Below are 27,951 nucleotides of genomic sequence, written 5' to 3' on the forward strand. Positions count from 1 at the left end.
TACATAGAGCCTCTCTCAAGTTCAGTGAAGACTGCTGTGTGAAGACAAAACACCTTTGACTTCTCATAGCTTTTTATTTACTTAAATGTGCAGTGATCAGATTGACAAGACATCTTCCATCTGTTGGTTCCCCCCTCAAATGCCCGGGATAAAGCCAGGATCCTGGTACTCAGTTCACGCCACCCACTGCTGCAAGGGACCCATGTATTTTGTATTTATTTTCCCAGTTTTTCAGATTTCAGAATTGCAGGTAGGAATCTGTGGATTTGGGGGCCAGCATTGTGGCTGGCAAAAGTGGTAGATGCAACCTGCTACGCTGGCATCCCATATGGCTGCTGCCTCTTATCCCAGCTGTTCCACTTCCAATCCAGCTCCCTCCACATGGGAGTTGGGCATGTAAGCTCTGGTTCCTGCCTGGCCTAGCCCCAGCCGATTCAGCCATTAGAGTAGCGAACCAACAGGTAGAAGATCTGTCTTTCCCTCTCGCTTGGTGTCTCTCCTCTCCATAATTCTGCCTTTCAAATAAAGAAATACAACTTTAGAAGAAGTGGATCTGTACGTTCATACAACAGGATCATATAATATATATCATTTTATAGAGAAAAGCTATTTAATTAAATCTGCAATTAATTAAAAAGGGGAAGTGGACCGAAAAGAACGGTTTAACTTCCCATTAATATGTATCACGATGTTTTATTACTATCTGTTATAGGAGCTGGCATGGACTACATGCTGGGCAGGGGCAGTCACTGCATCCAGCGGTGGCCGCAGTGAGGGGCAGTGCACTTGTAGCAGGACCTTTTGGCACCCTCGGCCCAAGCATTGTGGGAATGGAAGAACACTGCCTCATTGTGGCCTCCCTAAGGCACGGGTGGTCCTTGGGTTGTGGCAGTGTGGGGCCCTGCAACATGTGTGTGATGATCTGGATCACCTTGTCCACCTCTGCGTGATCTTGTTGAAAAACACACACCTGCTGTCGACCTCCTGCTGGTAGCTGCAGCTCCAGCACACCTTGAGCAGAAAGCGATTCTCCTTCTCTTCTTTGGGGTACAGCATGCTGTTAACACTACTGGGAGAAGTGGATGCCCACAAAGCCTGGCTCTAGGGCTCCAGGGCCATGCACGGTCCCTCTGCCCGTCCCTCTGAGCTGCCCTACCGTCCGCAGGAAGGGTCAGGCCTGGACACTCCATCAAAGGAGGAGGCGGAGCTGCGCATTGTGTTGGTGCCCCTGGGGTAGGGCCCTTGGGTCTGGAGTATAAAGTCACTGCTCCCTTGTGTACCTAACCTTGGGTAACTGCTTCCGATTTCTCCTGCCAGTCTCTCCTCAACCTCTGTCCTCCCCAGGAGAGGTTATTTTCCTACAGATGTGTCTGAGGACAGTTGGGCCAGGAGTGGTAGCCTAGCGGCTAAAGTCCTCTCCTTGAAAGCGCCAGGATCCCATATGACCGCCAGTTCTTCCCATCCAGCTCCCTGCTTGTGGCCTGGGAAAGCAGTCGAGGACGGCCCAAGTGTTTGGGACCCTGCACCTGCGTTGGAGACCCTGGGGAGGTTCCTGGCGCTGCCTTCGGATCGACTCAGCTCTGGTCAGGTTGTGGCTACCTGAGGAGTGAATCAGTGGATGGAAGATCTTGTTCTCTGTCTCTACTCTTCTCTGTTTATCTGACTTTCCAATAAAAATACAATAAGTCTTTTTTTTTTTTTTTAAGAGAGAACAGTTAGGAGAATATTAAGAACCTGAGGTTACTATGTCGGAACCATTTTTGATAGGAATCTCTGCAGTATGTTCTCACAGTATTAGTACCACCAGAACCTCCCACAGCCTGAAATAAACACACACACACACACAGAACAATCCCAATAAGAACCCTGAAATTCACAGACAATATCATCTACTTGCTCAGATAACCAAAAAGCCCACTGTCATGTCAGGAAACATAAAAATGAATGTGTGAATCCGCAGACAGATCTTTCTGTCTGTCTCTCTTCTCTGTATAGCTGACTTTCTAATAAAAGTAAATAAATATGGGCCCGGCACCGTGGCCTAGTGGCTAAAGTCCTCACTTTGAACACGGCCCGGGATCCCATATGGGTTCCGGTTCTAATTCCCGGCAGCCCCACTTCCCATCCAGCTCCCTGCTTGTGACCTGGGAAATCAGTCAAAGATGGCTCAAAGCCTTGGGACCCTGCACACACGTGGGAGACCTGGAGGAAGTTCCTGGCTCCTGGCTTCAGGTCGGCGCAGCACCAGCCGTTGCGCTCACTTGGGGAGTGAATCATCGGACAGAAGATCTTCCTCTCTGTCTCTCCTACTCTCTGTACATCTGACTTAGTGATAAAAAAAAAATCCTTTAAGAAAAATGAAGTGTGTAGGCAAACCCTAATCGGATTCCAAAGAATTCATATGTAGTTTGATTAAACTCTGTGCTGCAATGTATTCTTGCTACAAATGTGACCAGCGTTTCTTGGTTTCAAATATGGTGATCTCTAAACCAAGCACTGTGAATTCAGTCTCAGCTTTCAGGGGTGCACCCAGTCAAGCACCGGTTCCCGCCTAAGCCCGGAAGCTGGTACGCGGAGGCGGGCCTCGGACCGCCCGGAGGCCACGCCCGCCGCATTCGCCACGCCCACCCGCTCGCCCCGCCCCTCAAGCAGCCATCTGCTGGAGAGCGGAAGTGACGCGACGGCCGCCGGAGGTGTCGTCGGTGTGGTTCGCGACTGGGCCTGAACGTGCCGAGGGTCTTATCCCGGGAAGCCTGAGCCATGTCGATTGAAATCGAGTCCTCGGAGTGAGTGCGGCGGGTGCCGGGAGGCTCAGGGCGAGGCGGGGAAGGCGTCCGAGCGGCTGCGGGCTGGGTGTGGGTTCTCGGTGGGCGCTCTCCTTGCCCACAAAGAGGCAGACCCGGGGTTGTCGCCGTCGCCGTGCTGGCACGGCCTGTGCAGGTGTCTCGGGGCGCCCCAGTGCCCAGCTCTCCCTGGACGCAGGGTCTGCCTTCGGGGTCGTCCTTCCAGCCCCGGCGCCCAGCTCTCCCTGGACGCAGGGTCTGCCTTCGGGGTCGTCCTTCCAACCTCAACGCCCAGCTCTCCCTGGTCGCAGGGTCTGCCTTCGGGGTCGTCCTTCCAGCCCCGGCGCCCAGCTCTCCCTGGTCGCAGGGTCTGCCTTCGGGGTCGTCCTTCCTGCCCCGGCGCCCAGCTCTCCCTGGACGCAGGGTCTGCCTTCGGGGTCGTCCTTCCAGCCCCGGCGCCCAGCTCTCCCTGGTCGCAGGGTCTGCCTTCGGGGTCGTCCAACCTCAACGCCCAGCTCTCCCTGGTCGCAGGGTCTGCCTTCGGGGTCGTCCCTCCAACCTCAACGTCCAGCTCTCCCTGGTCGCAGGGTCTGCCTTCGGGGTCGTCCTTCCAGCCCCAGTGCCCAGCTCTCCCTGGAGCGCAGTGACTGCCTTCGGGGTGACTGGACGACCAGCAGCCAGATCCGGCGCTGCAGTCTGGTTTTCCGTCGAGCTCTCTGTAGCCACCTGGGAGGAACAGAACCCACAGACTTGGCAGGGCCGCACCAGCACCTGGCAGTTGATCTAGCAGGCATAACATTGGTGTTTTAAGTATGAGGTAGAGAGAGAAGCTGCCCTGAGGGCCCGCCATCGGAGAAAGGGATGGTTATTCGTTCAACACATGTTGAAGTCTTTATTATGTGCTAGAGGCTGAAAGCACAGTGTTGAACCAGACAGACAAAAAAAAAAAAAAATCCTACCCCTGCACAACGTGCCATGCAATGGGCAAAAGCAGTGAGTAAAATTGGAAATGTGACAGATAAGCACATTGAGAAGAAAAATAAAGGATGGTAGAAAGTGCTGGAGGTTCTGTTGACCAAGGGCTGGGGCTGGAGGGATTGGAATGGTAGCTCCAGCTGTCATTCTCTCAGCCTGTCTGTAGCAGCAGTGTCTGTTTGCTAAGGACATTTTTTGGTTTGTTTTTAAGAGACAGTGCCCATCAGCCGGTTCACTCTCCCAGTGCTGGGTCTATGTGCTCCCTCTTAGCCGATACTATTCTAAGCGGTTCAGACATGATTATTATGTCTAAAACAACCCTAAGGTTCTGGTGCGGTGGCCTAGTGGCTAAAGTCCTAGCCTTGAACTCGCTAGGATCCCATATGGGCGCCAGTTCTAATCCTGGTGGCCCTGCTTCCCATCAAGCTCCCTGCCTGTGGCCTGGGAAAGCAGTTGAGGATGGCCCAAAGCCTTGGGACCCTGCACCTGCATGGGAGACCTGGAGGAGGTTCCTGGCTCCTGATTTTGGATCGGCACAGCACTGGCCTTTGTGGTTACTTTGTCTCCTCTTCTCTGTATACTACCTTTGCAATAAAAATAGAACAAATCTAAAAAAAAAAAAAAATAAAGTGAACACATAATGTTGATTATTTCTCTTCTGGGATAAGGCTTTGATTTAATCCAATCTGAAGTCCCTTGCAACCAGGAGAGTGACCCTTTATATTAGTACTGTCCAATAGGAATGCAGTGTGGCCCATGTATGCACATTAAAGGAAGAGAAAGACAAGTGCATCACATTGTCATCTGGTGAATTTGTGCAGTTATACAAATTCCTCACCAGACTTGTTATTAAGCTGAAGATCAAAAAAGTAGCTATAAATACGTATATTGAATTATAAATAAATTGCAATACATACCTGGTAAGTTTTCTGTCCAGTGTAGGAAGTGGTTACTTATTTTCCCAGTCTTTGGAATCTGTCTCAATCCATTTTTCTGGGAGAAATTGACTCCACAATGTTTTGTTTCACATGTCTTAAAAAAACTTGCTAATAGAGCCAGTGGGTGGTTGTATCTTTGCAAATAAAGAGGCATGGGCTTGTTTCCCAAAGGGACACAGTGCATGTACTTATTTATATTCAGGAAATACCCTTTAAGAAATTCTCAGTGTGTGTTTTACGTTTGACACTTTAAAAATAAGTCATTTTGCAACCATCTACATTATTTTGTATTGATGACTAGATCAGACTTAAAATATGTCACTGTTGTTGAAGTCTGCAACAGTATAATCATAAAAGTTAATCAGAAATGGCTGTGGCTTAGGAGATAAGAGTTGCCTTAGACCAACTTCCTTTCTAGCTGGTGGTGAGATGTCAGGAAATGCTTTTTCCTCTCTGAATCCCAGTTCTCCTGTTTCTGGCCTGCAGAGGTCTTCTAACGTAGATTCTGTAATAATTGGGGAGTTTTACCTATGTGATAAAGAAATGGAAAGTAGGTGGTGGAAGGTGGATGATTGACTAGGAGCAGCAAGCTGGTCGGTGACGGTGAGTGCCACTCTGAGCTGAATGACTTGTTCTCTTTCAGTGTGATCCGACTCATCATGCAGTACTTGAAGGAGAACAGTTTGCACCGGGCCTTAGCCACTCTGCAGGAAGAGACCACTGTGTCTTTGAATACCGTGGACAGCATTGAGAGTTTTGTGGCTGACATTAATAGTGGCCATTGGGATACTGTTTTACAGGCTATACAGTCTCTGAAACTGCCAGACAAAACCCTCATTGACCTGTATGAACAGGTAAGAGTGGCGGTGATGTTGGTCCCCATGGGTTAGTTTCTTGTGGGAAGTGTCATGCTGGAGGCCTGTAACAGCCCTTAAAACCTGTGCTGTATATGTAAAAATCTCCCCCACCCCCTTCTAGAAAGATCCAAGTTTTCCCCAGTTGGAATTGTCTCTTAATTGGTCACTAATGAATATTCTGGCACTTAGACTTAATGCTCTGGTGTTTCTGCGAACCCTGTTCTCCACAGGAGTGCCCTGATTGCAGATACTGCCTGCACTTTGGGGTCCATATCACCCACACTTTCGACTAGGAGTTTTTGTTGCTGTACCTCAGGAATGAGGGTGTGTCACCCACCTGTCATGTCACTATTTTCCCTAACCAGGAAGCTCCATTGAGGTTGTTCTTGGGGTTCATTATGTAAGCATGCCTGATAACTCAGTCTTCAGTCCGCTGCCCATTTCTGCACCCCACCAACCTCAAACCTCAGCCACCTTATCAGATGGCTTGGTCTTTCTTTTCAGTAATCCCTGCCCTAAGCCATCTCCGTAGTAAAACTTGGGTATGATTTAAGGAGTTCATGGGTAACTGATAGACTCCTATCACTGCAAGAATCCCAAGGGGGTTAGAAGCCATGAACCACAAGCCTAGGGCAAAGATTAGACAAGTTATTTCATAAAGCAGAGTAGATTTTGTGAAAGATTGTCATGTTCTCTAAGCTAGAAATAGGGGAGTTACTTTGTTTCTGTACAGTCCCTGATAGTTCAGTAATTCTGATAAGCAAATTTTGGTAGTTGGAGAAAGGTTTCCCTGGAGCCCATGGAGACAGTCCCACTTGTTGTCTCTTTTAGCATCTGTGGTCTGAACAAGAGGCAAAAGACAAGGACAGATTGGTAGAGAGAAAGAAACATTAGGATTTGGAATTTTTTTAAAAATTTGTGTATTTATTTTTATTGGAAAGGAAGATTTACAGAAAGAGATAAATAGAAACATCTTCCATTTGTTGGCTCACTCTCCAAGTGGCCACAAAAGCTGAAACGAGTCAGTCCGAAGCCAGGAACCAGGAGCTTCTTCCAGGTCTCCCATGTGGGTGCAGACGCCCAAGGCTTTGGGCCGTCCTGGACTGCTTTCCCAGGCCACAAGCAGGGGGAGCTGGATGGGAAGTGGAGGAGTTGGGACATGAAGCAGCACTTTTTGTTGTTGTTAAAAATTTATTTATTTTTGTTGAAAAGGCAGATTTACAGAGAGAAGGAAAGACAGAAAGATCTTCTATCTGTTGATTCACTCCTCAAGTGGCTGCAGCAGCTGGAGCTGAGCCAATCTGAAACCAGGCGCCAGGAGGTTCTTCTGGGTCTCCCACGCAGGTGCAGGAACCCAAGGCTTTGGGCTGTCTTCACCTGCTTTCTCAGGCCACAATCCGGGAGCTGGATGGGAAGCGGGGCTGCCAGGACACAGACCAGCGCCCATATGGGATCCTAGCACATGCAAGGCGAGGACTTTAGCTGCTAGGCTGCCACACCAGGCCCAGAGCTCAGCATTGTCAAGGCGAGGATCTAGCCACTGGGTCAGGCCCCCCTTTTTTTTTAAGTATTTATTTATTTTTACTTGAAAGGTAGATTTAGAGAAAGGTTGAGAGAGAGAAATTTTCATCTGCTAGTTCACTCCCCATATGGCTGCAGTGGCTGGAGCTGAGCTGATCAGGAGCCAGGAGACCGTGTAAGTCTCCTATGTGAGTGCAGGGGCCCGATGACTTGTTGCCTTCCCATAATCAGAGAGCTGGGTCAGAAGTGGATCAACTGGGATATGAACTTGTGCCCTTATGTAATGCCAAACGTACAGGCAGATGATTAGCTTGCTAGGCCACTAAACCTTGCTTGCCCCAGGGTTTGAATTTTTTTTTAACTTATTTATGATTACTTTCTGTCCACCTGAGATTGCTAGTGAAAAAGAAAAAGAAACATTTCCCAGTATTGGAAATCACTTTGGCAGGCTGTGTGTTGTCAGAAAACTTACAGTAACAACACTGTGCTGAACTGACCATTTTTCTGTACCTTCTCCAGGTTGTTCTGGAATTGATTGAGCTCCGTGAGCTGGGTGCTGCCAGATCTCTTCTGCGACAGACTGACCCTATGATCATGTTGAAACAGACACAGCCTGAGCGCTACATTCATCTGGAGAACCTCTTGGCCAGGTCTTACTTTGATCCTCGAGAGGTATGATGGTGGTTTTGAAAGAAGATTGTCTTAACTTTGGAAATGCACAGTTATGTGATTTTTTTTTTTTTACTATTTTATTCAACCCTTAAAAATTATTTAATTAGTTTCATTTTAGTGAGAGAGAGAGACAGACAGACTGTGAGAGATGTTTTTCCACCCACTGGTTCACAATCTAAGTGCCTGTAACAGCTAGATCAGAACCAGGCTGAAGCCAGGTGTCCTAAACTCAGTCTGGGTCTGTTCTTGGGTCTGCTTTAGTTGTAATTGGAATCTTGGACTTGAATTCGACATTCCACTTTGGACACAGGTGTCACTTGTCCCATTGTTGGGCAGATTTTGTTTTGCATATGATTTTTAAGATATTTATTATTTATTTGAAAAATACAGTGACAGACACGCAGAGATCTTCCATCTGCTGATTCATTCCCCACACATGCACAGTAACCAAGATGGAGCCAGGGTGAATCCAGGAGCCAGTGACGCAGTGTAGGCCTCCCACATAGTGGGGCAGGGACTCAAGTATTTGGTCCATATTAGAATGTGTGCATTAGTAAGAAGCTTGGCCACTAGGTTCCACATCTTCCCCTTGATTTGATTATTGAGAATGATGCTTTTCTGTTTATATGCTTTGACTGCAATTTGAATAATCTCATTCAACTTTCAGAGTGTTCTGCACATACTCCATTTTAGAGGATTCCGTGTTAATTAATAAAAAAGCAGAAATGTTATTCTGATGTCCTTGCCACTTTTGCCCAGCACTTACCTGGCCCTGCAGTATGGCCTGACTGCTGGGTGTTCAATGAGCGAGAGCGTTTGCCTCTGAGAGTACACTTTCTTCCAGCCCTGTCTGTGTCTACAGGCACAGAGTGGTGACTGATATTCTATGATTCCAAAGTTTTACTTTGTGTATACTTTATTCTGTGCTCCCTCTCTTCCTCCCTCCCTCCTTTCTTACCTTCCTTCCCTTCTTCCTCTCTCTCTCAACATTCTTTCTTTCTAGATTTCTTTCTTTGAAGATAACTTACAGAAGATCTTCGGTCTGCTGGTTCATTCCCCAAATGACTGCAGTGGCCAGGACTGGGCCATCCCAAATCCAGAAACGCAGAACTCTGTGTATCCCATATGGGTGGCACGGACAAAAACAGTTGGACCATCCTTTGTTGTTTTCCTAGGCTCATTAGCCTGGAATTGAAATGAAGCAGCCAGGACTTGAACTGGTGCTCATATGGGATGGTGGTGTTGTAGACAGTGGTTTAACCTGTAGTGCAACAATGTTGGCCCCAATTCTTTCACATCCAGCCTTTCACCTAGAAGCTTAGCAAAGTAGCAGAAAGGTCTGCCCTGTGGATGCAGGGGCCCAAAGATTTGAACCATTCTCTGCTGCTTTCTAAAGGGCATTAGCAGAGAGCTAGGTTGGAAGTGGAACAGCTGAACTTAAACTGGAGTGCATATATGATGCCAGCACTGGAGGTAGCTGTCTAATGTGCTGTACTACAGCACTGGTCCCTTAGTTGGCTTCTTGACAGATAGGCCAAACACCAACCTCAGGAATGAGGGTTTTTTTTTTTTTTTTTTAATGATTCTTTTTTTTTTTTTTTTTTTTTTAATTGGAAAGTCAGATATACAGAGAAGAGGAGAGACAGAGAGGAAGATCTTCTGTCTGCTGATTCATTCCCCAAATGACTGCAATGGCCAGAGTTGCGCTGATCCAAAGCCAGGAGCCTGGAGCCTCTTCCAGGTCTCCCATGTGTGTGCACGGTCCCAGGGCTTTGGGCTGTCCTTGACTGCTTTCCCAGGCCACAAGCAGCGGGGAGCTGGATGGGAAGTGGAGTAGTCGTTGGTATTAGAACTGGCACCCATATGGGATCCTGGCACGTGCAAGGCAAGGACTTCAGCTGCTAGGCTACCGTGCTGGACCTGAGGTATTTTTTTTTTTTTTTAAGATTTACGTATTTGTATTTGAAGGTATAATTACAGAGGAGAGAGAAAGGGAGAGAGAGATCTGTAGATGGCAGGGGCCCAAGGACTTCTGTCTTCCTCTGTTGCCATCTCTGGTCACTAGCAGGGAGGTTGGATCAGAAGTGGAACAGCTGGGACTCGAACTGGTGACCATGTTGGCATTGCAGGTGGAGGTTTAGTATGTAGCATCATGGTGCTGACCACCCCCCCCCCAAGTTAATTAAAAATCAATTATTTGTTAGAAGGACAATAGTTAGGGAGAGACAGAGATCCTCCATCCTCTGGGTTTCTTAAATGGCTGAAACCAGGACAAAGCCAAGGGCCAGGAGCTTCACTAGGTCTCCCACATGAGTGCAGAGGCCCAAGCACTTGGGCTATTTTTTGCTGCTTTCTAAGGTCGCTGGCAGGGAGCTGGATTGGAAGCAAAGCAGCCAGGTCTTGAACCAGTGCACATAAGGGATGCTGGCGCTGTAAGTGGTGGTTTAACTTGTTGGCTCCAGGAACTAGTTTTTGAAAACTAAATTAAGGGGTAGATTTTGTGGCGCAGCACACTAGACCACTGATTGCCATGCTGGCCTCCCATTTGAGAGTGCTAGTTTAAGTCCCAATTGCTTTGCTTCTGATAACAACTTCCTGGTAATGTGCTTTGGAGGGCAGTGGATAATGGCCCAAGTAGTATGTCTCCTGCCACCTACATGGGAGACCAGGATGGAGCTCTTGGCTTTTGACTGGCCCAGCCTGGCTGTTGTGGCCATTTGGGAAAAGAACAGCATGTGGAAGATGGAGTTCTCTGTGTCACTCGGCTTTTCAAACAAATAATAAATATTTAAAAATCAACACACAAAAAAGCACAAAAACAACAAACAAAAAGCAAAAGAAAAAGCAAGTTGGTTTAAGCCCCAGTCTCAATAGACTATTTTTGTTTTGAATAAACACACCCAGGTTTTCTAATTGTTTCTTAAAAATGACATTGTCCCCGCTCCTTTCACAGGCATACCCAGATGGAAGCAGCAAAGAGAAGAGAAGAGCGGCCATTGCCCAGGCGCTCGCTGGGGAAGTCAGCGTCGTGCCTCCATCTCGTCTCATGGCATTGCTGGGACAGGTAATTGAGTGTAGTTATCCTGAGCTCCTGGTACTATGTCTGTGTGTAAACTATATGTCTGAGTTAAAGAAATCAGACGTCCTAACAACTGGGGTCATACCAGCAGCTGAACCTTGCCACCTGCTCTTTCTCTCTGGGAAAGACCATCTAGATTAGTACGTAAGCATGTGAGCTCTAAAGTCAGGATTAGAGTAAGCAGGGCTTGCCATTGAGCCATAAAGCATTTTAAGTCACTGCTTGGAATGTCTTCAAATTCAAGATCAGAGAGCCTGGGATGGAGGCCTACCTCCATCTAGATCCAGCTTCCTGGTAGTGCCTTGAGAGGCAGCTGGTGACAGCCCATGGATTAGGGTCCTGCCATCCCCTGGAGAGACCTGGCTGATAGACCCCAACCAACTATTACAGATGTTTGTGGAGTAAACCAGTGGATGGGAGCTCGTTTTCTTTTTTCCTCCCATGCTTCCTCCCGCCCTTCCTCCTCTCCCTATAAAAACTAAGTAAATTTTTATGAATAGTATAGTTAGTACTAGACTGATTAAGGATATGTGGGTATGTCAGAAAGTTTGTGGGAAAGTACAATTAAAATTACATTTTGTGGCTGGTATTTGTCTTACTGGTTAAGATGCTATTTGGATGTCCCAGGCCTGCTGCCAATTCCTGCTAATGTGTGCCCTGGGGAGGTAACGAGCAGGGGCTCCTCGCAGTTGGGCCTTGCTCCCCATATGGAAGGTTTGGATTGAATTCTTTGTTCTTAGCTTCAGCTTGGCTGTTGTGTGTATTTGAAGAGTAAACAAGTGAATGAAAAATAGGTCTTTTTCTACCTTTGAAACAAATTTTGGAAAAATTTAAAAAGCTGCTTTATTTTGGTGTACAAAATTGGAACTCTGCCTACTAAAAGTCAGAAAATTTCATGGAAAACAATGTTAAAAAAGACTGCATGGGGCCTGGCGTGGTAGTCTAGCAGCTGAAATCCTTGCCTTGCACATGCCAGGATCCTATATGGGTGCTAGTTCTAATCCCGGCAGCTCCACTTCCCATCCAGCTCCCTGCTTGTGGCCTGGAAAAGCAGTTGAGGACAGCTCAAAGCCTTGGGATTCTGCACCCATGTGGGAGACCCAGAAGAGGCTCTGGGCTCTTGGCTTCAGATTGGCTCAGCTCCAGCTGTTGCTGCCACTTGAAGAGTGAACCAACAGATGGAAGATCTTCCTCTCTGTATACCTAACTTTCCAATAAAAATAAATCACTAAAAAAAACTAGATGAGTTTCTAATCTCTTTGCACAAAAATAAACTTACATTGTTTAGGATGTCAATTATTTATCTGTGGGAGGGAGGGATTGGTGTTGAGGAGGGATGGGGGAGAGAGAAAGATCTTCCTTCTCTGAAAATCTCTGCAACACTCAGGCTCTGTATGGGTCTCCCCTGTGGGTGGCAGAGTCCTAGATACTTCCAAGTCCTAGATACTTCCATCACCTGCTAGCTCTGAGGGTGCACATTAGCAGGAAGGAGGAATAAGAATCATCTGGCCCTGGAGCCTAGGTCCTTTCATGTGGGCTGTGGACATTTATCCCAACTGGTATCTGAAAGCTGCTATGTAAATGCTCAACCCAAAAGCTGTCTTTTAATTCTGTTTTCCCACAGAGTTTTTGCAGTATCCTCATATGAGGCTAAAGAATTGAGGAGATGGAATATAAAACGTTAACAGTAGCTTTTAAAAAAATTTGATTTGTGGCTGGTGCAATGGCTCTGCTGGCTACTCCTCCACCTCCAAGTGCCGGCATCCCATGAGGGTACCAATTCATGTCCCAGTAGTTCCACTTCCATCCAGCTCCCTGCTTGTGGTCTAGGAAAGCAGTCAAGGATGGCCCAAAGCTTTGGGACCCTGTTGGGAGATCTGGAAGAAGCTCCTGGTTCCTGGCTTCTGGTTGGCTCAGTTCTGGCCGTTATGGCTCCGTAGGAAGTAAACAGACAGAAAATCTTTATCTGTCTTTTCCTTCTGTCTGTAAATCTGCCTTTCCAATAAAAATAAATGCATCTTTTTAAAAAATGTATTTAAATGAGCAAGAACCTCGGAGCATACCCTACATCTGGGACCTGGGGAGGGTGGGAAATTGGGTGGGCCTTCTCCCTTAATACCCGCCTTTAAACATGAAGGAAATATGGAAATAATAGTCTTACCCACTTTCCTATAGCCCTTGAACCTTTTACCCTAATTAACTATGTAAGGATTGTCAAAAATATAATTTAAAAAAAAGATTTAAAAAAAGTATTTATTTCTTTGAAAGGCAAGTAGAAATTGGTAAACTAGTTGGCCACAACAGCTGGAGCCACAACAGCTCTTGGCTGAAGCCAGGAGCCAGGCACTTCATCCAGGTCCCCCAGGTAGATACCTGGGCCAGATCCTTCAGGATATTTGCTGCTTTCCCAGGTCCTTGCTGCACTAGCAGGAATGAGCTGGGGTTTGAACTGGAGCCCAAGTGGGATGCTGGCACTGCAGGTTGTGGCTTAATCTAGCCACAGCATAATGCCTGCTCTAGCATTGACTGTTGCTTGAGTGTTGGAACTATGGGAATTTTGTTTTCCACATTTTATTTATAATAAAAAACTCATGTATGGAAAATAGTTATGGATAGATTTCCTGGCTCTCAGTCCCTTTCTATGCCATTTGCTCCAGACATTACCCTTTCTGGCTTGATTTTGTCTAAGCAATCATGACTAGACCTGAAACATACCTGACTCCACTGCTGTACCTTGTTTTTCTCATAGGCACTGAAGTGGCAGCAGCACCAGGGGTTGCTTCCTCCTGGTATGACTATAGATTTGTTTAGAGGCAAAGCAGCTGTTAAGGATGTGGAAGAAGAAAAGTTTCCCACACAGCTGAGCAGGCACATTAAGGTAGGATCTTCAGACACTTGGCTAGTCAGTGATTGTATTTCCAATACTCCCTGTGCACTCACCCAGGGTATGTTCCTGAAACTTGGGAACTTGGGAAGGAGGACTTACTCTGTAGCTGTGACAACATTGAGCATTGGTATTGGCATACTGCTGTCTCCTAGCTGTGGCCCAGTTCAGACAGCAGAGCCAACAGGAAAACATTTAACATCTGGTCCATCACCTGCTCTGTTCTTCCTCCCAAGAAGCCTGCATGTCCAACATTGGTTACCTCTGCTATGAATCAACCCTAGCATCACCCAGAGTGAACATTTGTCCTGTTCAGTGTTTGTGTTTTGCCTGTTGTGGTGTGCATCTGGCAAATTCATGGATTATGAAGTGGGCACATGTAATGTTTGGGGAAAGTTTTTGTTTTTTTTTTTTTCATTTTAGGTGGTGATTCTTTGTTTTATTTTCAGTCTGAAACTTTTCTAGGAAAAAGTACAATTCAGTAATGCTGCATTTCTCAGAATTACAAGTGTATTGGCTGCTCTAAACATATTTTTATATTTATGATTTTGGTCATGGTTTGTGTTCTAATTGAATTTATAGATTTGGCAGTGCTTCATATTACTCAGATCTTTGGCTTAGGTTTGGTATTTTGGATTTGTCTATTCTGAATTACGTATTCTAACTTGCAACATATTTATTTACCCTAGCTTAAAGCCTCGAGACCAATAGAAATCCATGATAATGGATTTCTCAGCTCAGCTTTTCTGTGACGACCATTTTGTTTTTGTTTGCCCCAGATCCACTGGAGTAACACATCAGGCTGTATTTACTATAAAAATGATGCTGTTAGTGGCTAATTCTAGTAAAACTTCACTGTCTGAACTAATGGGATTGTTCAAGTCTCATGTTAAAATTGGTTTTTCCCTTTTTTGAAATAAATGTGTCCCATTCCGAAGCGTAGTTTCAACTGGATGTCAAACTTGTCCAAGACCATGCATCCACCAGCTCCTGTGTGTAGGTATAGGAACACTCCAGCAGTTCCCCGCAATCAGGACCGGCTGTGATTTTATGCTAGGGAAAAGTTTGTCAAAGGTTAAATGGAAGTTGTTTTAAGGATAAAATGCACCTGTTCATTATTTCATTTGAAACAGTTTGGCCAGAAATCCCATGTGGAGTGTGCTCGGTTTTCTCCAGATGGTCAGTATCTGGTAACTGGGTCTGTAGATGGCTTCATTGAAGTATGGAACTTCACTACTGGAAAAATTCGGAAGGTAAAGTATTTTAAATATATTAAGTCTCATAGTGGAAGAATTGATGACTTTTAATTGCTTATCTACGTCTTACCTTTAAGTCAACTTAGTTAAGGAAGAATTTGTAAGGAACATATACTATTTTTGTGATTTAAATGCCATTTAAGCTAAATTCTAAATTTATTTTATTAGGCAAGGGAGAATCTTATCTATTATTTTCATTTATTGTTTTCAATTTTTATTTGAAAGTGACACAAACAGGGAGCAAGAGAGGGAGAGATGTTTTCCAGCCATTGGCTTTTCTCCAAAGGGTGGCAGCAGGGTGGTCTGGGCCAGGCTGAAGCCAGGAGCCAGGAACTGCACTGTGATGTGGAATGCTACTTACAATGCTGGCACTGTCCTTTGGAAAATAAGCCAATGGCTGGAGAAGTAGCCACTTAACGTGCTGTACCACAATGTTGGCCCTGCTGTTCTTTTTATAATTAAAATATTTTGTAATACAAATCCATTAATTGGTGATTGGGTAAATGGCATATATGCGTAATAGAACACTATTTAACCACAAAAAAAATTATGAAATCCTGTTATTTGTGACGCCATGGGTGAGATTAGAGGTCATTCTGTTAAGTGACATAAACCAAACAGAGAGAGACAAATACTGCATGACCTCATATCATACATGGAGTCTTAACATTTTGCTCTTGTAGCAGCTGACAGTAGAATTATGGTTAGCAGAGGTGGGGGAGGGCGGGCTGGAAAGAGATGGGGAAAGGTTGATTATCAGATTCTGAATTACAGTTAGTTACGAGAAGTGCTAGTGTTCTGCTGCATAGTGGGCTTACTGTAGAGAACAGTACTGCATGTGTTTAAAAAAGAACTAAGCACATTGGGGCTTTTAATTGATTGGGACGATACTTTGCCAGCTTTACCTTCAGACCAGAGATGGTCTCACCAAGAAATTGTTGAACTCACTAGGATAATAAGACACTGGACTTTATGCTTGATAAATACTTCCAGTGAAAGAACCTCAACTGAATTTGAACTGTGGTAATGCAGCAAGGTGGAGAAATCCACCATGGGGAGAGGGTTCGGGGAGGGGTGGGGGGAATCCTAGTGCCTATAACACTGTGTCACATAATGCAATGCAATTAAAAAATAATAATAAATAAAAATAAAATTTAAAAAACTGCAGAGGAAAAAAAAAACTAAGCATTTTAGAGTAGTTTCATCATGAGTAGATGATAGGTGTTTGAGAGAAAGGTATGTTTACCCTCCTTTGAACAGTATGTGTAATATGTCAGTACATAACATAGCACCCTGAAAATATGGATAGTTAAAAATAAACATTAAAGTTTTTTTAAAAATGAATTTTTGAATGGGTAATATATATCTGACATAAAATTTAAAAATTAGAGAAAGTTATTTAGGAGTATCATTTTCACCTTGAGAGAGAGAGAGAGAGATCTTCCATCCTCTCTTCCACGCCATAAATGATTACAACAGCCAGGGTTGGGTCCAGCTGAAGCCAGGAGCTTCACCTGAGTTTTCCATACAGGAGCAGGGGCCCAAACCTTCGGGCCATCTGCCGCTGCTTTTCCAGGCACATTAGCAGAAAGTTGGAACAGGTGCAACAACCAGGACATGAACTGGTGCCTGTATGGAATACTGTTGCATGCTGTGCCTTTACCTGCTGCTTTGTATCCCTGGTGTCTCAGTTGGACTTTTTTAAAACCAGGAAGCAACAAGTATCAAAAAATAATGAAGATACTGTGTTTGAACAGTTGTTAATAAAAGAATCATTGTAAGTAGTGGTGTTAGGGGAAGTAACTTATTTTGGAAAAGATGTTTGGTTTCTAATAATGTCTTAAATAAAATTTATTACAGTTGTGAAAACTGTAAAGGAAGTGATCAGTAAATAAAACATCTAGGGTATTTATTTTTATACTATTAATTCAACATAGAAATTATTTCCAGTAATGCCAGTGGCTTCTTGGGAGCCTATGAGTGTAGCGCTGTTACCTGCTTTTGAAGTCTGCACAGTCCATTATCCTGCTTTTGTGGTTGTGGAGACCCGGGACCTCCGCTTTGTGTTGTTTTGATAACTGTTCACCATTGTTTCCTGTAGGATCTTAAGTACCAAGCCCAGGATAACTTTATGATGATGGATGACGCTGTCCTGTGCATGTGTTTCAGCAGAGATACAGAAATGTTAGCGACTGGGGCTCAAGATGGAAAAATCAAGGTATATATCAGGGATATGTAACCTCTTTTTTTTTTTCTTAAAGATTTAGTATTATTATTTTTTTTATTTCAAAGGCAAAGTTAGAAGGAGAGACAGTGAGGGAGGGCTCTTTTGGCTGCTGGTTTATTTCCCAGATGGCTGTGGCAGTCAGGGCTATACCAGGCCAAAGTTGAGCCTGGAACTCAAATCTCCCACATGAGTGGCAAGGACCCTAGCACTTGGCCTTTGATATCTGCTGTCCCAAGCACATTAGCAGGAGGAAGCTGGATTGAAAGTGAAGCAGCTGGGACTTGAACTAGCACTCATATGTGATGCCAGTGTCACAGGTGGCTGCTTAACCTATGCCACAAGGCCGGCCCTGGACATGTGCTGCTAGAGGTAGACATTTTGAGAATCCTCATGATGAGATATGCATAACAAGGACTAGTGCTGAACATCAACTTAATGTTGATCTCTACTTCTTGCTAAATCCTAATAATAACTCTGGGGTGGTTTAATCATTGGTTTAAGGTGGCACTGCTGGTGAGTGATAGATCTCGGACTTCAGTCCAGATTTGCTCCCGCCTCCTTTTTACCAGTGGACTCACTGTACAATACACTTTGGATTTGTCTTTTTAGGGAATGGTCTGTAGTCTGTTAGCTGTGGCTTGAACTTAACTTCTGGTAGTACACCCTGGGCTAGATAATAGACAGAAATGGTCTCTGCTAAGTGAACCCAGGGTCTGAATATTTGTTTTAATAATTTACAAGGAAAGAGTCCTAAGTTTCAGAGGATTCAATTATCACTGTACTATTTGGACCAGACATATCATATTCATCTATTAGCATGCATTTTTAATACTGTTTTGGTACATTAGTGAGCATTGACTATTGCTTGGCTCTGTGGCCTATATTAGGATACTATTATTTATAAGTTGAAACTTCTTTTCTTAAATAAAGGTGTGGAAGATTCAGAGTGGACAGTGTTTAAGGAGATTTGAAAGAGCGCACAGCAAAGGTGTCACCTGTCTGAGCTTTTCTAAGGATAGCAGTCAGATCCTTAGTGCCTCTTTTGACCAGACAATCAGGTGAGTGAAAGTCCCAGTGATGCCCTCACTTGGATTTTGTATGATTAGGACCCAGAGGGAAGTGCCGGTGATGGGAGGCAGAGGCAGGGCTCCCATCCACTGGCTCATTGCCTCAGGTGCTTGCAACAGGCAGGGTGGGCCGGGCTGAAGCAGGGAATGCAGTCGAGGTCTCTGGTGTCATTGACACAAGCAGTTACTTGCTGCCTCACAGAGTCTGCATTTGCAGGAAGCTAGGAACTGAACCCAGCTGCTGTGATGTGGTTCCTGGGTGTGTTAATAAATCAGAGGCTAAATGCCTGCTTTTACAGGGTGTGACATGACATGACATGAGATGACATTGTAAGTGAGGTTATCTGAGACTTCACTTTCCCAAAGTACAGCTGACACAGTGCTGTTCTTATGTCCACTTGAGTTTTTATTCAGGAGATAAGGATTTCTTGTTCTCAGAATATAGCCTGTATTTCTGGTTTTCAGAATATAGTCTGTGGACCCACCTGTACCTTAATCACCCTCACAAATTTGGATTTCTGACACCCAGCTGAGACCTACTATTTGTAAATCTTTTGTTAACTTTTTTTTTCAAGCAGTCCTGTTCTGAAAAGGAGCTTATGGTATTATTCATAGGTTCTCTTCTAGTCTGCTTCTGTACAAGGCTTTTGTTTCTGATCCTTGTTTAGCATAATAAAGATCATAGTACATTCACAAGTGCACAGTATATTCCCAAATACGCCCTCTTCCTTCCCTTAATAACATGAACTTTTATGAGTTATATAATATTTAGAAGATTAATTGTTCTCTTCATTCATGATAGAATTCATGGTTTAAAATCTGGAAAAACACTGAAGGAATTCCGTGGCCATTCCTCCTTTGTTAATGAAGCAACATTTACACAAGATGGACATTACATCATTAGTGCGTCTTCTGATGGCACTGTAAAGGTTAAGTATCTGCTGCTGGCTTATTTCGGGGTGTCTGTTTCACTGTTGCCCTTTGAAGGGTTTTTGATGCTGATAGTGGTGTGATTGTGGTGGAGTAAGCCTCTTTACCAGCCACTTTAGACAGCAAAATCGAGTTGCTGTGAGACAATGATATTCTATAGATATATTTCTAAATTTTTTCAAAATCTTAATTTTATTTTTATTACTGTTTGCATAGTTGAGGCATACATGAATATATGGACTTCTGATTATGATGGGGAGGGCTGTGGCATGGAGGAAGGTAGGTGGGACAAATATTTCACTTTTTTTTCCCCCCTGTGCTCACAGAGCAGGAAGGGAAGGGGACCGCTCCTTGCTGTCAGACTACATTATCACCCAGGGGCATTTGATGATGCCTTAGAGACTCCAAAATAGGGAAGATTGTTTCAAGGGTGATACTTGAGTGGTTTTGATAGTTGTCAGCTTCATTGTCCCAGGATTGAGAAAAATTTTCCAAGGTCTGTTGGCTGACCAAGTCCACCTTAGTGCATCTGCAGACCCAGACTTGCTGCAAAGCTTGGCCAGGAGAGTTGTCCAGTTGTTCTGCTATCTGTTCTCTGCTGGCCTAGATGAGCTGGCTGTCATGTCTACCATGTGTGTCTGGGTGTGCTGTCCACTGCACAGGCCTAGTCCTAATACATGCATTCTGAGGTCAGACTACATATATGTGATTTTCTCTGTACCTGGGGTTTGAGTCCAGTGATCTAGATGGGGCGTTCCCCCAAGAAACCTTGCCTGAGGTGACCTCAGATTTTATTTATTTATTTATTTATTTATTTATTTATTTATTTATTTTTTAAATTGGAAAGTCAGATATACAGAGAGGAGAAAGAAAGGACGATCTTCCATCTGATGGTTTACTCCCCAAGTGGCCGCAATGGCTGTAGCTGAACCTATCCAAAGCCAAGAGCCTGGAACCCCTTCTGGATCTCCCATGTAGGTGCAGGGTCCAAGGCCTTGGGCTATCCTCGACTGCTTTCCCAGGCCGCAAGCAGAGAGCTAGATGGGAAGTGGAGCCACCAGGATTAGAATACCAGTGCCCACATAGGATCCTGGCATGTCCAAAGTGAGGACTTTAGCTGCTAGGCTACCGCATTGGACCCTCAGGTTTGATCCTTAATGTGTGCTAACCAATGAGGGGTCAGGTTTGGTCCATCAACCACACCAGCTATTGCACTTACCAGTGAATGCAGCTGGCTGGTCAGTTCTGTTCCCAGCCCTATCTGTCTTGCAAACCAACAGGTACTGCATCCTAGCCCAGCCCAGCCCACCATAGGCGTGGTGCTCACACCAGCACATGTCACAGCCTAGTTGAGGTAACCCATAGTATGCTCAGCAAGCCCACCCCCAGTGCTGTTTTTTGCACATGCTAGCTTGTGCTGTGGCCTAGCTGGGCTGGCATAGCCCAGCCGCCCATCCAGCTCTTTTGCACACCTATGGGTGCTGCAGCCTAGCTCAGCCTGACTTGCCCCAAGACCTGGTCTGCACACATGCTGGCAGAATGTGCCACTCTATCCAGCCTGATATGCCCCCAGCCCTGGCTCTTGTGCTCATCAGTGGGAGCCTTACAGGGGAGTGCATGGGTCATCTCGATTGGTCTAAGGATCCCAAATCTCAGCCCTCTACAGTCCAACAAACTTATCATGTGTGGGCAAAAGGAAAGAGTATGGAGCCCTAAGCTTCAGCCATGCCCTCTTACTTTGCCGTAGATAAGGTCCCCTTCCAACAGACAAATTGACAAAGGGCTTGGCATCCAAGTAAATCAACTTCTCCTGACGGCATTGTAAAGGAGTAGGAGAGTAGAACTGAGCCCTCCCTTGTTTACTGCCCTCATCTCTCAGCCACAAATGATGATTCTTCAGAACCTTAAAAGATGTAGTTATTAGAAGGATAGGATTCATTTCCTGGAAAAGATAGAAGAAACCCCAATAGAAAGTTGTTGAGATCCTTGAGACAGTCCATTAACATTCTAGACCTGCTTCTAAAAGGCCTTACTTGAGTGAGTGCTTTGTGGCAGAAGATTTGGACATTTGAGATGCTTGGTTTTGAAAGAATTGCACCAGAACTGAAGGCAGAAGAGGTCCTGTCCCTCGGGGCGGGTGGGGACAAATGTGGAGCTCTTCCACTGCTGCACTTACGGGCCACCCAACTTCAAAGTGCCATTGGGAAGTGATTTTTCTAGACTCTGCTTTGTGGTCTTCTCCCTTAGTTCTGCAGTGAAGAAGGGTAAAGCATCTCGGGTTTTCTGGACAGACTAGGAGTCAAAACTTTTTCTTCCTTTTTTAAATTTGTATTTGAGAGGCAGAGACACAGAAAAGAAGCCCCTACCGACTGGTTCACTCCCCCTAGAGCCTGCAGCAGCTGCAGCGGGGCCAGGCCAAAGATGGGGAGCCAGGAACCAAGTACAAGTCTTTCACCTGAGTGGCCATCCACTGCTGCCTCCCAGAGTGTGCGTTAGTGGAAAGCTGGAGTCAGGAGAGGGAATGAGACACATGCCCAGCTGCTCCAATTCCAGGTGCCAAATGCCAACCCTTGCTTGGGAACTCATGACCCCGGAGATGTTCCTTTTTCTCACAGGCAAATAGGCTTCAGAGGAGAGGTTGGGGTAGGAGATTGTTCACAGACAGGTTGGAAGGGAACTACTGTTTGCTTCTGATGAGGACTGCTTGTGAAGCATTGGTGTTGTGTCTGACTCTGGCAGCACAGAGGAAACACAGTATTGTGTGGACTGTGCCATGCTGTTTGATCCATCCCTTTTGTAAGCTCGTCTCAGATATCTGTGCTGATTTAACCCCTTCAGTTCATAAGCACCTAGGATGACAGCATTATGGCTGGTAACTATCCCTTGCAGAGATGTTGGGCTGAGAAGGAATATGAGTGGCCAGTAGTAGTTGCCATTAAATGGATCCTCGTATGTGTGCTGAGACTGTGACTTATGTTGTAGACAATATAAACTGTGCTAAGATCATGTGAAACTTTTAAAATATGCTCATGTTTATGCTTCATCGCAGGCCTACCAAGTCAGAGCCTCAGGACAGGGTCCTACACTAAAAAGTCCCTTTTTAAAAAATTATTTGAAAGACAAACGAGAGAAAGAAAGATCCCATTTTCTTACTCACTTCTCAACTTCTCAAAGGATTGCAGTGGCCAATGCTGGGCCAGGCTAAGTAAGGCTCAGAGCGAAAAACTCGGTCTGGTCTCCCACGTGGCTGGCAGGAACCCAAGCACTTGGGCCATCTGCTAGCTGTTGGGATATGCTAGCAAGAAACTGGATTGGAAGTAGAGGCATGCCTGTATCTAGAGACTCCAATATGGGGTGTATGTGTTCTAAGCAGTGGCTTTACCCACCATGCCACAAGGCCTGCCCCTTCCTGCTGCCAACAATTAGTTTTTTCTTTTTCTTTTTTTAAGACTTATTTTTATTGGAAAGGCAGATCAGATTTGTGTAGAGGAGAGACAGAAAGATCTTCCAAAAGGCCACAGTGACCAGAAAATTAGCTGATCCAAAGGCAGGAGCTAGGAGGTTCTTCTGGATCTCATATGTGGGTGCAGGGTCCCAAGGCTTTGGGCCATCGTCTATTGCTTTCCCAGGCCGTAAGAAGGAAGCTGGCAGGGAATTGGAGCAGCTGGGATATGAACTGGTGCCTGTTTGGGATCCTGACATTTGCAAAGTGGGGATTTAGCCATTGAGCCATTGTGCCGAGTTCCCATAGTTAGCTTGCATGCTTGCCTTTGGTGTGGGCGGGGGGGGGGGTTGTGTTTTATTTGAAAAACAGAGAGAGGAAGTAGTAGAGATCTTCTGTCTGCTGGTTTACTTCCTAGATGACCACATTGGCCAGACCACATTGGCCACAGGGCTGAAGCCAGGAGCTTCATCTGGGTCTCCATTTGGATGGCAGGAACCCAAGCACTTGGGCCATCTTCTGCTGCTTTCCGTGCCATTAGCAGGGAGCCAGACTGGAAGTGGAACAGCTGAAAGCTTGAATAACATCCATATGGGATGCTGGCATACCAGCCCAACACATAGTTAAAGACAGGAACTTTGTTAGCTAAGGAAGTACATGAAAGGTCATGGTTTTGAAAGTTTATTTAGTTTGTGACATTTGTTAATATAAGTTCTACAAATAGATGATGAGTGTTCACTCATTGTAAGGCAGGGTGTTTGGTTGGACTGAAAAATGAAGAAGCTTTTATTTCCTCTCAATTTTAAGTAACATAACTTTATGGTTTTTGTACTTTGAAACTCTGTGCCTCTCCAAATATTTATATGTTCAATGTCTTGTGTGGCAGATCTGGAATATGAAGACCACAGAATGTTCAAATACCTTTAAATCCCTGGGGAGTACCGCGGGGACAGACATTACTGTCAACAGTGTGATCTTACTTCCTAAGAACCCGGAGCACTTTGTGGTATGCAACAGGTCTAACACAGTGGTCATCATGAACATGCAGGGACAGGTGAGTACCTCTATACAGGCCCCAGGGGCCATCTCTAACCCAGCATGGCCAGGTCTCCAGTAACCAAATCTGGGTTTGCTGACACTGGAAGCTGTGGAGGCTCAGGTTAGTCCTACAATCTCGGTGCACCATGCCCCTACAAAGCATCTTTTAGGTGTCTCAGAAGTTACCTCCTGTCTTGGCAGTAGTTGCATATTACTGTTTTTTTTTTTTTTTTTTTAAATCCTTTGCAGAAATACAGCTCTGATTGGTCTTTAAGATTCCCTCAAGATCTTACTGAAAACTTGTTTGCTTGGGGAGACATGATGTGGTATGGATTACCAACTCGGGCTGTCTCCCAGATAGCACATGAGCTAAACTGGAACACTAATAAGAAAGAGACAACAGTGCCCTTGTGAGGTACATTAGTAATCAGGACACGTGCAAGGTTTCCCTGGGAATTTCACTTATGTGAACTGGGGGCATTAAGAAGTACAAGTCTAAGGTCATGTGCTGGGCGTGCATCATGATGCTACAGAAATGCTGGCCTTGACACTTGGGGGTCCTCCTGAGCATGAAGGAGACCCAAGGGCTGAGGCATACCAGTGGGATGTCGGTGTCCTGATGGGGGACAGCTGCTGGGCTAAATGTCTGTCCATGGAGTTTATAATTAGGGGCAGGCTGTGGTGCAATAGGTTGAGCTGCCCCCTGTAGTGCTCCACTTATGATCCATCTCATTGCTAATGTGCTTGGTAAAGCAGTGGAGTCTAGCTTAAGTGCTTGTGCCTCTGCACTAATGTGGGAGACCCAGATGAAGCTCCTTGCTCCTGGTTTTGGTATGGCCCAGCCCTATTTGGGGAGTAAACCATTGGATGGGAGATCTCATCTCTACCTCTCTGTGTGATCTCTATCTTTAAAATAAATATCTTTTAACTTAACATACAACTACTGTAAGTTTGCCACTATTATAGTTTTGAGAATATAACATTTTGAGCTTTTGGCCTTTTGAAATCAGTTGCTTGGGTAGGTGATGTAGTACGGTGGGTTAAGCTTCCTGTATCAGAATGGTATTTCAACTCCCGGTGCTTCTGCTGCTGATCTGCTCTCTGTTAATGCACTTGGGAGCAGCAGAATACAGTTCTTGGGCCCCTGCCACCCATGTGGCAAACTAGATTCCTCTAGCTCCTGGCTTCAGACTGGCACAGCACCGGCTGTTGGCAGGCATTTTCGGGAGTGAATCAGGGAATGGTAGATTCTTGGCTGTTCTGCCTTTCAAGTAGTTGAGAAATAAACATACCCTTAAAAAAGGAATTAAGGGCCCGGCGCGGTGGCGCAAGTGGTTAAGTCCTCGCCTTGCAACCCCGGGATCCCATATGGGCGCCGGTTCTAATCCCGGCAGCCCCGCTTCCCTTCCAGCTCCCTGCTTGTGGCCTGGGAAAGCAGTGGAGGACTACCCAAGGCTTTGGGAACCTGCACCCGTGCGGGAGACCCGGAAGAGGCTCCTGGCTTCGGATCAGCATAGTATCGGCCCGTTGCGCTCACTTGGGGAGTGAATCATCGGACGGAAGATCTTCCTCTCTCTCTCTCTCCTCTCTCTGTATATCCGCCTTTCCAATGAAAAAATAATAAAAATAAATCTTTAAAAAAAAAAAAAAAAGGAATTAAAAAGCTAGTTTTCCTCAGCTTGGTTTTGCTATGTAAAGCAGCAGGCCAGCTTCTTCCTGCATGGGGAAAACAGCTTGTGCTGTTAGAGGAGCCTTGGACACACGTGTCCAGAAAATGGCAAGCAAGTTATAATGGTGATTTGAGAATTGGCTTCGGGGTCATGTTGCTCAGTGGACTCAAGAGCAGGATAGATGACTTGTGTTGTAGAAATTCTAAACCTGCCATTGTAGCTAATCTAGTGAGTATTCCCAAGCAAGGGATGTAACACATGAGTGATCTGGTTAGGACTGGCAGTCTACCAAAGCACAAAATAATGTCAGCTCTCCAAGTGTTTCCTTAAAGATTATAGAGACAGAGCCATTCATTGGTTCACTCCCCAACTGGCTACAATGGCTGGGGCTGGTCTGATCAGAGACTAAGAGCCAGGAATTTCTTCTGGTTTTCCTTGTGGATACAAGGGCCGGGACTTGAACCTTCCTTCACTGGTTTCCTAGGCCATAAGCAGGAAGTTGGATCAGCAGTGGAGCAACAGGGACATGAACTGGCACCCATGACGTACCGGCACCACAGGCAGAGGCTTCCATCTACACAATGCCAGCTCCCCAAAAATGTCATTTTTAAATGCAGTTTTACAAATGTTTAAACTTCTATAAAGAGACGACCCATTGGTAATCCGTATCTTATTTTTGTCTTGGGGTGTGGTGTGATCTAGATTGTCAGAAGCTTCAGCTCCGGTAAGAGAGAAGGTGGTGACTTTGTCTGCTGTGCCCTCTCCCCCCGCGGTGAATGGATCTACTGTGTTGGGGAGGACTTTGTGCTCTACTGTTTCAGCACAGTCACTGGCAAACTGGAGAGAACTTTGACAGTGAGTATCACTAACCAAGGCAGCTGAGAAATTACAGCTAATGCTTGTGATTTTTAACTTCATTGTGCTTCAATATGAAAAATCCCAGAGGCATTTTTATATATATTGTATGAAATATATATAGTATAAAATTACTCCTTTATCAGGAAAAGCCATGTCAGGTAGCTAGGCTTTGTGTTCTGTACACAAAGCAAAGGAAAAGGAACATACTCACCTAGCCAGCCAGATTAGGCCTTCCTCGTGGGGCCGGAGGTGCTTTTCTCCATGTCCTGTGGAGGCGGGTTACTTGTACATCATCCTATCAAATTAAAATGTGTTTAAAACATTCAGCTCCATGTGTGATTAAAGTACCTAGAGTAATGCATGCCAGGTGCTATAACAGATAATCTCCTGATCTCAGTGGCTTAACACAATTCAAGTTTATTATGTTGCTACGTGATGGGAGTCGAATAGTTCTCCCTCCCATCCCCTTTGGAATAACTGCCTCAAGACCTCTTCCTTCTCTCCTGGTTCAGGAAGGCTGGCTTGGATTCATTGTAAACTTGTGCCACCTCACCCTGTGCTTTGTGTCTCTAGGTTCATGAGAAGGATGTGATTGGCATTGCCCATCACCCTCATCAGAACTTGATTGCTACCTACAGTGAAGATGGACTTCTAAAACTCTGGAAACCGTAACACTCTCGGCCAGCTTGGAAGCATGTCCTTCAATGAAGACGTACTTATGTGTCACTCCCCCACCCCCGCCAAAGCCAGCTTTTCTAAGCAAATGAACTGTCTGAACTAGCCACAATAATTTTGTGAGAATTCATGTCTAAGTAGCAGTAATGCTTTTTTAAAAAATGTATTTTGAAGGTAATTAGTTTATCTGCTTTAACTGGGGCTGTCACTTAATGTTTTCATTAATCTACCTAGAGTGAAATTCTGGCATTTCTAGAAAAATATTATACTCCTTTGATTATCTAAATGTGCCTCCTATTCTAGAACTTGTAAATAAGAACTACCCCATATTCAATAGGTTTTTTTTTTTTAAGTTAATAAACTTTACATTTTCTGGAGATTTGTTTTTGCACACAAAATGCTCATTTAGTTAACATATTTGGTTAGAATCCAGGGGAGAGAGGATACATCATCTCTGAATCTCAAATCCAACCTGTAGGCCAGGTGATGCCATCTTGGTTTTGAGCTGTGCCTTCACCCGCATTCAGCAAATGCTATCATGTAGATGGGACTAGCTGCAGGAACAATATGAGCACTGTTGGGCCACTTTCCTTTTGCATGTAGAGGAGCTGGCATTCAAAGAACCTGGACATTTTCAAGTTTTACAATATGCAGAAACACTGGTTGGTTGAAAAAACACTGAAAAGCCAGCAAAAGCCTTATACTTTGTGTAGTCTCAATTTTCAACCAGACAGTATAAAGCCTGTATGATATATGAAAGTACAATGCTAGTACCATTTCAAAAATCACATTTTAGGATGTTTCTGCAGGCTTTTTTTTTTATTATTATTGGAAAGGCAGATATACAGAGAGGTGGAAAGACAGAGGAAGATCTTCCATTTGATGATTCACTCCCCAAGTGACCACAATGGCTGGAGCCAAGCCAATCCAAAGCCAGGAGCCAGGAACTCTTCCAGGTATCCCACACAGGTGCAGGGTCCCAAGGCTTTGGGCCATCCTCAACTGATTTCCCAGGCCACAAGCAGGGAGCTGGATGGGAAGCATGGTTGCTGGGATTAGAACCGGTGACCATATGGGAT

The 27,951-nt window shown here is 45.2% G+C and overlaps 1 protein-coding gene and 1 pseudogene across 1 annotated transcript; one reads left to right on the forward strand and one right to left on the reverse strand.

Annotated features, from left to right (window-relative positions):
* Positions 1–746: 746 nt before the first annotated feature.
* LOC121144953 lies at positions 747–2,762 on the reverse strand (annotated as a pseudogene).
* On the forward strand, positions 2,680–27,244 carry SMU1 (SMU1 DNA replication regulator and spliceosomal factor). Its single transcript, XM_041004528.1, has 12 exons — positions 2,680–2,786; positions 5,340–5,550; positions 7,594–7,746; positions 10,700–10,810; positions 13,575–13,703; positions 14,843–14,962; positions 17,067–17,183; positions 18,123–18,250; positions 19,062–19,188; positions 23,518–23,685; positions 26,042–26,194; positions 26,771–27,244. The coding sequence occupies exons 1-12, from the start codon at positions 2,761–2,763 to the stop codon at positions 26,867–26,869; spliced, it is 1,542 nt and encodes a 513-aa protein (XP_040860462.1). The 5' UTR covers positions 2,680–2,760; the 3' UTR covers positions 26,870–27,244.
* The last annotated feature ends 707 nt before the right edge of the window (positions 27,245–27,951 follow it).

The sequence above is a fragment of the Ochotona curzoniae genome, unplaced genomic scaffold (genome assembly GCF_017591425.1).
Source record: "Ochotona curzoniae isolate NIBS_2020 unplaced genomic scaffold, NIBS_Ocur_1.0 scaffold_3208, whole genome shotgun sequence".
Classification (NCBI taxonomy): Eukaryota; Metazoa; Chordata; class Mammalia; order Lagomorpha; family Ochotonidae; genus Ochotona; species Ochotona curzoniae.